Consider the following 8827-nt stretch of genomic DNA (forward strand, 5'->3'; position numbering starts at 1 on the left):
ACGAGGCAGTGATGTGTGATGTGTGCTGTGTCCCAGCCCAGGGCAAAGTACAGAGCAGCTTCCATCGCTCCCCACACTCAAAAGGGCAGAAGATTGACACAGTGGCACGTTTGTGAAGTCGGGCTCTGCTAAGTTCAGTGCTGCTGCTAAAGGAGGGCTGAGATGGGGAGGTCATAGTGGTGCCTGGCTCCCAGCAGGGTGTTCTTAGCCCCATTCATTGCAGACCCACGTTGGTTTTCACGCTCTTCACTCCCCCCTATGTGCTGTGAAGAGCCGTGCCCTCCTGGCTCCGTTAAGTGCTTAAGAGCTCCAGAATGAGTTGGCTAAAACACACACATATCTATAACACAAACCAATGCCAGCTTCCAGAATACAGAGGGAAAACAACAACAACAAACCCCAATAAACACAAAACCACCCCCAATTCTCAAAGCCCCCGGGTTCCCCCATACATACACTGCAGCTCCCACATCCCAGCCCCATACCGGGGGGCTCTGAGCCCCCTCCTTGCTGCACCCCCCCACCCTCTATTCCGTGCTCCTCGCTGCCGCTTTAAGGGCGCTGTCCGGGCCCGGCCCGGGGCCGAAGTCCGTCGGGGTTGCGGCCGGTGCTCCGGGATGCAGCTCCGCTCCGGACCGGGCGCTCTCGCCCCCGCTCTGCTCGCTCTCCCCGTTGCTCTCGGCCTGAGCGGCGCTGCGGCGTTGGAGGAGTGAGTTCGGTCCGGGGCTACGTCGGGGTTGGGACAACGCTGCGGGTGTGGGGCGGTGTTGGGCTCCGGGTCGATGCCGCGGGGGGTTCGGTGCTGCCCGGGCCGAGGGAAGGGCTGCGGTTCGGGTATGGGATGTAGAACGTCCCCATGGGTTCTCACCCCAAAAGTGGGGCGGCTCGTGGCACAACGCAGAGTTGGGGTCACCCAGCTGGGGTCGGGGCGCTCAGTGCTTCCCCCTCGTAACTCCCATCCCCTCTATCTCAGCCCCGTATCCCCCCCTCCGGCATTGAACCTCCCGAATCCCCCTCCCAGGGTCATCCCTGAAGGGTCGTTGCCTCCGCCCCACAGCGGCCCCATCCTCACCCCTTTTGCCTCTCCTACCCGGCAGCGGACCCGAAGATGCTGCCCCGTGGGGATGCAGCCCCTTATCCCCCCCCACCCCATCACACCCCATAGTGACCGCAGGAGCCCCCCCCTCGCGCTGCTCCATCACCACTCTTGTATTTGAATTCCGAATTAATCGTTCCACGGGAGTAATTAGTCATGTAGTAATTAATGATACACTACTAATAATGCACTTCTGCGCTGACAGCGAAATCATCTGATTGTTTTGGTGTTGATTTAATTGTTTTTAATGAATACCTGTTGGTTTTGGATGCTGGAGGGGGAGGGGGGGGGAGGTTGTCTCCTCATTGCCTGTTCATTTTATAACCAGCAAAATGGATGGGGGAAATAAGGCATATGGGGAACAAGGGTCCCCCCCTGCCTGACCACCCCCTCCTGTCCCATAGTAACCCATTGCTGCTGGCAGCTGTGCTGCTCCTTGCTGTGCTGCTCGCCTTCATCTACTTTGCCAGTGCTGGGAGCTACTTCCAGGACCCCCTGTTCTGCGGTGAGTGCTGGGGCTCCCAGCACCCCTATTCTCTCCATTGGGCATTGGGGTCACACACTGAGCCCATCCCTGCTGCTTCCTGCAGTGTTTGTGGTGCTCTCCTTTGTCTCTGCCGTTGATCTGATCATCTCACTGGAGGAGGATGGATTCATTTCAGGCTTTGCAGAGGTCTACGTGAGAGAGGTACCACCCCATCACAGCCATTGGAGTGGCCACAAGCATCACCCAACCCACCAGGAACACTAAGGGGAGATGGGGGGGGGGGGGGGGAAGGTGTTCACCCCCACCCTGTGATGCTCCCCATCCACACAGGGTGAGCCATACCTGCGCACAGCACACGGCATCATGATCTGTTACTGGGATGGCATCGTGCACTACGGGCTGTACCTCGCCATGATCAAAGCCATGAGCCAGAGGTGAGCGGGGCCGGGGGGCTGAGAGTAGGGGAAGGGGGGGGTGTGTGCTGGGCTCTGACCTCATTGCCTCTGCAGGAAGAGCTATAGGAGCCTGGGTCTCTTCTGGCTGGGTTCTCTGGTGATGAGCATCCTCGTCTTCCTGCTTGGGAACTTGATAGGTACGGGGCTGTGGGGGGAATATTGACACCCACTGCTCCCCATGGTGTTGCCCCAGGGATGAGCTCAGTCCCCATCCCACATTCTCCTCCTCAGGCAAATACAGCTCTGATATCAGCACCTCCTTCCTCCTCAACCTGCCCTACATCCTCATCCCCATCTGGGCGGGCACGCGGCTCTTCCAGCAGCCCAGGACTGTGCCGTGCCTGACAGCAGAGCAGGTGGGCACCAAAGGGGCAGGGGCGGCATCAACCATATGGCATCGCCATGGGGCACAACCCAGCACCATGGGGCATCAACAACCCTAATCTCCCCCCAGATTGAACAGGAGCAGCGCAGGTGGCTGCACCAACGGCCCCACGACCTGGTGCTGGTGTTGGTTCTGCTTCTGATGGCTTCCTTCACCTTCTTCAGGGGGATGGTGAGTGCTGGGGGCCAGGGCAGGGGGAAGAGGTGCAGACCATGCACTGGGATGGGCTCCTTGCCACCCTTGGATCCATGCAGGTGGTGTTGGACTGCCCTGCTGACTCCTGCTTTGAGTACATCTACCAGCACGAGCCCTACCTGCGTGACCCCGTTGCCTACCCCAAAGTGCAGGTGAGTGCAGGCACTGCATCCCAACAGCCAGCACATAAAGCAGTGGGGACCCTGTGCCACCCAGGACACGACGACTGCTCTGTCCCTTTGCTCACAGATGCTCATCTACCTGTTCTACGTCCTCCCCTTCCTCTGCCTCTGCATCTACGCTCTGCTGCGCCCGGGCTGCTCCTGGCTGCTTGACTGGAGCCTGGTGTTTGCTGGGGCCATTGCACAGGTAAAGGCAAGGAACTGGAGTTTGGGGGGGGGGGGGGGGTTTGCAGGTGGGCACCCACCCCGCATCTGGAGCAGCTCCCAGAGCTGCCTCCACAGCCTGATAATTAATTATTCCTCGGCGGATCTTAATGGAGCCAGGGATGAGTTTTGCCAGAAATAGGCTGGAGTGAACCTGTGGGTCTATAATAGGACGTGGGGCACAGCAGCACCCCTCGGTGCCATCCCTTCCTCTGTCCCCAGGCTCAGTTCTCCCACCTGGGCTCCTCACTTCACACCCGCACGCCGTTCCCATATCAGACCCCCGAAGATGTCTGGTGGAGTTTCCTCATCACCAACGTCCTTTATGCTCTGGGGCCGCAGCTCCTCGCCCTCCGCTGCCTGCACAGCCCCACGTTCTTCCTGCCCACCTCCTCCAGCAGCCTGCAGGGGGGCAAGAAGCACCAGTGAGCTGCCAGCACCCCCCCAACCCAATCCAATGGGATGCTGCTGGGGAGGGGGCTTCCATTCCCTTGCAATGCTCCGGTCCCTCTGGTGCCCCCCTATGGTCCTGGGTGCACTGGGGGCACCTGGTGGGTTCAGTGTGTGGCTGGATGGCCTGGTGGGGGGGTCTCACTGGGCCCTCCCCCCCCCTCCATCCCACCCATGTGCTGGCTGTTGGGATGCAGCAGCATGGAGCATGCCACAAACAAAAACTGTTTACAAAATAAAGGAGTTCGGGTCCGGCTTTGTAACACGGGTGTGTGTGCAGTGTCCCCACGGCATCTATCCCTGTCCCCATCCATGTCACCCTCCCCTCCCTCCCCAGCCCTTTCTGCCCTTGCCTTGCCCTTGGTGCTGGGGATGCGGTGGGGAAGGGGGGGCTCAGCATGGAGCGGGGATACAGGCGGGGGGGTGAGAGGTGTGTATCTGTGTGTGCGGGGCTGTGCACAATGTGTAGAGCTGTGCACAAGTGTAACGATACCCCGCGGGTGCCCCATTCACATCCCGGCCGATCCGAGGGTCCCCATCGGTGCCTCCCCCCCCTCCAGGTGCTGCTCTTGGGGAACGGACCTGGGGGGGGGGGTTCGCCCTGTCGATCTTCACCCCCCCCAACACACACACACACACACACACACACACACACACACACACACACACACCACCACCAGGGGCCGCCCCGCCGTTTCCCCGCCCGCCTGGCGGTACCGGGGGTGCCGGTGCCGGTACCGGTGACCTTGGCAGCTGGCGGCCCTGCGCAGCTCCCGGAACCGGGCAGGGCCGGGCCGAGCTCCCGGTGCCGCCCCCTGTGCGGAGCCGCACCGACAGAACCGGCGGTACCGGAGCTCTCCTGCGGTCACCCCCCCCACCCCCTCCCCGCCCCGTGCCGGCAGCTCAAGGGTGCGCGGAGCCACGGTAAGTTCGGGACGTCCCGGTGCCGGCACCGCGTGCGGGGCGGTTCGGTGGGGCCGGAGCTGGAGGGGTTCGGGCTGTTTCTCCCTGTGCTGCGCTGCTCCCCGCATCCCGCAGCCCCGGAGCTCCCGCCGCAGTGCCCCGCACTGCAACACTGCACCGCACCGGGACCTCCACGGGGGTGGGGGGGGAAGGGCTGCACCTCACTGGGGTCTGCCCAAGACCCTCAGCCACGAAATGACTCCGAGCTCTGCGCACCGGGCCGGGGGGGGTCGGCCCCACAGCGGGGATATGGGGCACGGGGGGATCGCAGCCCTCGGGGGGGGGGGGGGGGGAAGGGGACGCAGTGCGGGGTTGTGGCCAGGGAAAAGGATGCGGGTCAGTTGAGGGGGGTCGCGTTGCAGCCCACTCTGGCTCCATCAGTTCAGTTTCCAGATGTGCCATAAATAACTCACGAGATCCGTCCTGCAGCGTGTGCCATGAAATATTCATCCTGGCTGTAACTGAGCGGGTGAAGCTGAGTTCAGCGCTGCTCACAGCCCGGGGGTCCCTGCGGGGCACTCAGCCCTCACCCCACAGCGCTGCCACAACAGGAGATGGGCACACAGTGAATGGAGGTTGGGGGGGGGATGTGGGGGTCTTGCAGGTGGGGCCCGGCCTTTGTAGGGATGTGGGGTCGGATGTGATGCTTTCCCAGTGCTGCGGTGTTGGTGGGTGCTGATGGTTCTGCTCTCCCCCCAGATGTGTCCCCAGGGGCTCTGGGCTGCGCTGCTGCTGGTGGTGGGGGTCCTCTCCTCTGACCCACCACCCAGCGCCAGGGGAAGGAAGAAGATTGTCCATGTCATGGGTGAGTGCTGGGGGGCCCATGGTGGGGGACCAGGTGCCCCTCTGTAGCCTTTAAGGAGTGGGGTTTAACATTCATTGAAGCACAATGGAGCTGTCCCGTGGTTTGCAAAGCTCCCCAAAATGAGGAATCCTCCCCAAAAGCTGCTCCTGCCCATCCCTGAGCCGAGCGAGCGCTCTGCCCCACCACATCCCCATCCCATCTGACTCTGCCATGGGGCAGCTTTGGGGACGAGGACCCCACTGAGTTCAATGTCCCTTACAGAGGGGGACAGCGGGGCCGTGGTGGTGCAGACAGCCCCGGGGAAGGTGGTGACACACCGGGGCGGCACCATCATCCTGCCCTGCCGCTACCACTACGACGTCTCGGCCCACGACCCCGACGAAATCCGCCTCAAATGGACCAAAGTGACGGAGCCGATGGACTTTGTGGATGTCTTTGTGGCCCTGGGGAAGGCACGGAGGGCGTTTGGCAGCTACCGAGGGCGCACGGCGCTGCAGGAGGACGGCTTTGGGGACGCCTCGCTCATCATCCGCAACGTCACCCTGCAGGACTATGGGCGCTATGAGTGCGAGGTCACCAACGAGCTGGAGGATGACACCGGCATGGTCAAGCTGGATCTCGAAGGTAGCAGCACGGTGCTGGATCTGATGGGGATGGGGACATATGGGGATCATTGTGTGCTGCACGGGGTGACACCGGTCCCGGTGCCGCATCCTCGGGCTCAGCTTTATGGCGTCTTGTTTGTCCCGGCATGTGCTGTGTTTTATTGCATCTGTTATTGGCTTTTATTGTTGCTCCAGGTTTACGCTCTGGCAGCTCGTAAAGGCCGGAGATAGATAGCAGCACGGCCTCGTAAAGCACCAGGGGGGACCGGGGCGCGTGGCAGCATCGGTGCCGCACGTGGCTGGGAGCTGAGCTGTGGCACGGGCTGGAACAGCTGGGGATGCTGAGCCAAGGGGAAAAGCTGTGTCAGCTCACAGCCGTGCTGCAGGGTCAGTGCACGCCTGCTGCTGCAGGGGCTCAGCCCCACGCCTGGATGCTCTGTATGGCACTGCATCAACATGACCCCCACTTTGCTATGGGGTGAAGGGTGGGTGACACCCACACATCCCAGCCCCACTCACACCCCACAGGCGTCATTTTCCCCTACCACCCCCGCCTGGGTCGCTACACCCTGAACTTCCACGAGGCTCAGCAGGCGTGCCTACAGCAGGACGGCATCCTGGCCTCGCATGACCAGCTGCACCAGGCCTGGCTGGAGGGCATGGATTGGTGCAATGCAGGCTGGCTGCAGGACGGCTCCGTGCAATACCCCATCTCACACCCACGGGAGGAATGCGGCCGTAAGGACACGCCGGTGGGTGTGCGCAACTATGGCTACAGGCACAAGGAGAGCGAGCACTACGACGCCTTCTGCTTCACCTCCAACCTCAACGGTGAGTGGGGAAACTGAGGCACCACTCTGCTATTAGGGGAGTCTTTCCACAAAGAGAGAAGGGGCCATTCCCTGTATTCTCTTTGTGCTGCTGGATGCTGATGTGGGTTCCCGGTCCCAGGAGGTGGTTGCACATCCCTATGTCCCATCATGAGGGGCTCAGAAGTGGGGACCCCCATCCAGGACTGGGATCCATCTGTGTGCCCCCATCACCCACAGCTCGGGGGCACTCACTCTCAACTCATCTCTGTGTTCCCTGGGCAGGAATAGGGGATGGAGGTAATTGCAGCTGTGAGTGGCCCAGGTGATGGATGAGGCCCGGGCCACACAAGACAGATTGGAGCCACGAGGGCTCTGGAGCTGTGTAAATTCCTCCTGGCTGGCAGAGCAGTGCAGGGGGGGGTTCTGCGGATGTTTGTTTAATGGTGGCAGGCAGGATAAATAGCGGGCAGCACCGCCAGCACTGAGCAGCCCCGTAAATCTGCCCATGCTGGGGGGGGGTCCTCGCTGCCAGCTGTTCACCTCCTCCATCCCTTCCAATGAGGATTGAGGTGGGGAAGCCCAGATCCCCCACAGGGATGGATGTGGGGCTCACACCTCCCAGCAGCACCACCCAGCCCCATCCCCACCCAATGCTCAATCCGCTGATGCTGCACCCCATCCACAAACCCCTTTCTTTCCTGCACCCACCCTCCTCCCTAGGCAAAGTCTATTTCCTGAAGACGTTCCGCAAGCTGAGCTACACCGAAGCAGTGCAGGCCTGCAAGAACAACGGGGCAGCCGTGGCCAAAGTGGGGCAGCTTTATGCTGCATGGAAGATCCAACTGCTGGACCGCTGCGAGGCGGGTTGGCTGGAGGATGGCAGCATCCGTTACCCCATCGTCAACCCAAGGGCACGCTGCGGTGGCCGGGAGCCTGGTGTACGTAACCTGGGCTTCCCGGATAAAAAGTACAAGCTTTTTGGGGTGTACTGCTTTAAAAAGGCTGGTGATGCTCCTCCTGAGAAGAAGCAAGGTAAGGGGCATCCCAACCGCGTGTGATGCAGCGTTGGGGTTCCCTATGAGGCTCCCCCAGCCTTGCATGGCTATGGAGCATCCTTGGACTCCGCTGGGAGCCCCTGGGGTTGGGGCTGCACACGTGGAACTGGAAGAGCTCAGGTGATGCCAGCGGGTGCTGTGCTGTGCTCGGGCCCGGTGATGCCTGGGGGGAATTGAGGCACCAGGAGGTGAAAGCACTGAGCTGCCTGGGCAGGAGGATCCAGCACCAACCTGGCAGAGCCCATCTGAAATCATTGCTTTAGAAATCAGCGCATTGCATGTGCTAAAAGCCCGGCCGGAGCAACGCAGGACTGAACTCCTGTATCCTTGTGCTCTCCAGCTCTGCTCTGGGATCAACCCCACCTCGGGGTGCTGCAGGTAACACACAGCAGAGGGGGCACGGCCCCAATATCTGGCACCAATGCAGGTGGTGCCCATTCGAGGCAGCAGCCTTTCGCCCTCGCGCTTGGCTTAGTGCAGAAGCTGCCCCGAGCTGCTACCCCCGGCTGGGGGCAGCTCTGGGTGTCATGTAGCCCCAGTGCTGTGAGCTGGACTTAGGTGAAATAAAAGCTTCAGCTGCTTTGGAGAGCTGAGCTGGGCTCACGTGTCTCCTTGTGCTGGAGAGGGCAGCAAAAGGGACCCTGGGGTGCACAGAGCCATGGGACAGCACTCACTTCACCTCCCACCCAACTGAACATGGTTTCTCTCTATCCAAAGTTCTGGTCCAGCAAAGCTGGGTATGTTTCAGGTCTTCTCCAGCAGCATCCCTACAGCATCCCTACTACAACCCTACTGCATCCCATCCCCACTGACAGATCAAGACCAGCCCCAAGTGTGGGGAGCAGCACAGTGTCAGCAGTGACCCCTGAGCCACCATGGGGACAGTGGGGAATGGGCTGGGGACCCCATGTCCCCCACATGGGGGGGCACAGCAGCTGCTTCTGAGCTGGGCACAGCTGAGCACGGTGCATCCATCACCTTCACGGCCCTTCTAGTGCTGGTGACAATAAATAGCTGCCAGGAGGTGACACGTGTGGCCACTAAGAACATAGGGAGGGGACTGGGGGGGCCACCAGAGCCCCAGGTGATGCTGTCACACAGTGATGAATGGCAGTGGGGAGGTGATACAGCCC

The 8827-nt window shown here is 61.3% G+C and overlaps 2 protein-coding genes across 2 annotated transcripts; both read left to right on the plus strand.

The window, feature by feature from the left end:
- The first annotated feature begins 572 nt into the window (after nt 1-572).
- TM6SF2 (transmembrane 6 superfamily member 2) lies at nt 573-3717 on the plus strand. The gene is made up of 10 exons (XM_015886804.2): nt 573-709; nt 1501-1601; nt 1687-1784; nt 1914-2017; nt 2093-2175; nt 2270-2394; nt 2493-2594; nt 2678-2770; nt 2868-2987; nt 3227-3717. The coding sequence occupies exons 1-10, from the start codon at nt 618-620 to the stop codon at nt 3431-3433; spliced, it is 1125 nt and encodes a 374-aa protein (XP_015742290.2). The 5' UTR covers nt 573-617; the 3' UTR covers nt 3434-3717.
- A 410-nt stretch (nt 3718-4127) lies between these two features.
- Nucleotides 4128-8287, plus strand: HAPLN4 (hyaluronan and proteoglycan link protein 4). Its single transcript, XM_015886767.2, has 5 exons — nt 4128-4378; nt 5117-5222; nt 5484-5846; nt 6356-6658; nt 7360-8287. Exons 2-5 carry the CDS (start codon nt 5117-5119, stop codon nt 7695-7697), a joined length of 1110 nt encoding a protein of 369 aa, XP_015742253.1. The 5' UTR covers nt 4128-4378; the 3' UTR covers nt 7698-8287.
- The last annotated feature ends 540 nt before the right edge of the window (nt 8288-8827 follow it).

The sequence above is a fragment of the Coturnix japonica genome, chromosome 28 (genome assembly GCF_001577835.2).
Source record: "Coturnix japonica isolate 7356 chromosome 28, Coturnix japonica 2.1, whole genome shotgun sequence".
Taxonomy (NCBI): Eukaryota; Metazoa; Chordata; class Aves; order Galliformes; family Phasianidae; genus Coturnix; species Coturnix japonica.

Excerpts from the sequence above, each read along its gene's own strand:
- TM6SF2 (XM_015886804.2), top strand. The coding sequence starts at position 618 with ATGCAGCTCCGCTCCGGACCGGGCGCTCTCGCCCCCGCTCTGCTCGCT. Across the intron at positions 1,602-1,686 it reads CCAGGACCCCCTGTTCTGCG|TGTTTGTGGTGCTCTCCTTT; the intron begins GTGAGTGCTGGG and ends TGCTTCCTGCAG. Across the intron at positions 2,771-2,867 it reads TTGCCTACCCCAAAGTGCAG|ATGCTCATCTACCTGTTCTA; the intron begins GTGAGTGCAGGC and ends CTTTGCTCACAG.
- HAPLN4 (XM_015886767.2), top strand. The coding sequence starts at position 5,117 with ATGTGTCCCCAGGGGCTCTGGGCTGCGCTGCTGCTGGTGGTGGGGGTC. Across the intron at positions 5,223-5,483 it reads GAAGATTGTCCATGTCATGG|AGGGGGACAGCGGGGCCGTG; the intron begins GTGAGTGCTGGG and ends TGTCCCTTACAG. Across the intron at positions 6,659-7,359 it reads CTTCACCTCCAACCTCAACG|GCAAAGTCTATTTCCTGAAG; the intron begins GTGAGTGGGGAA and ends CCTCCTCCCTAG.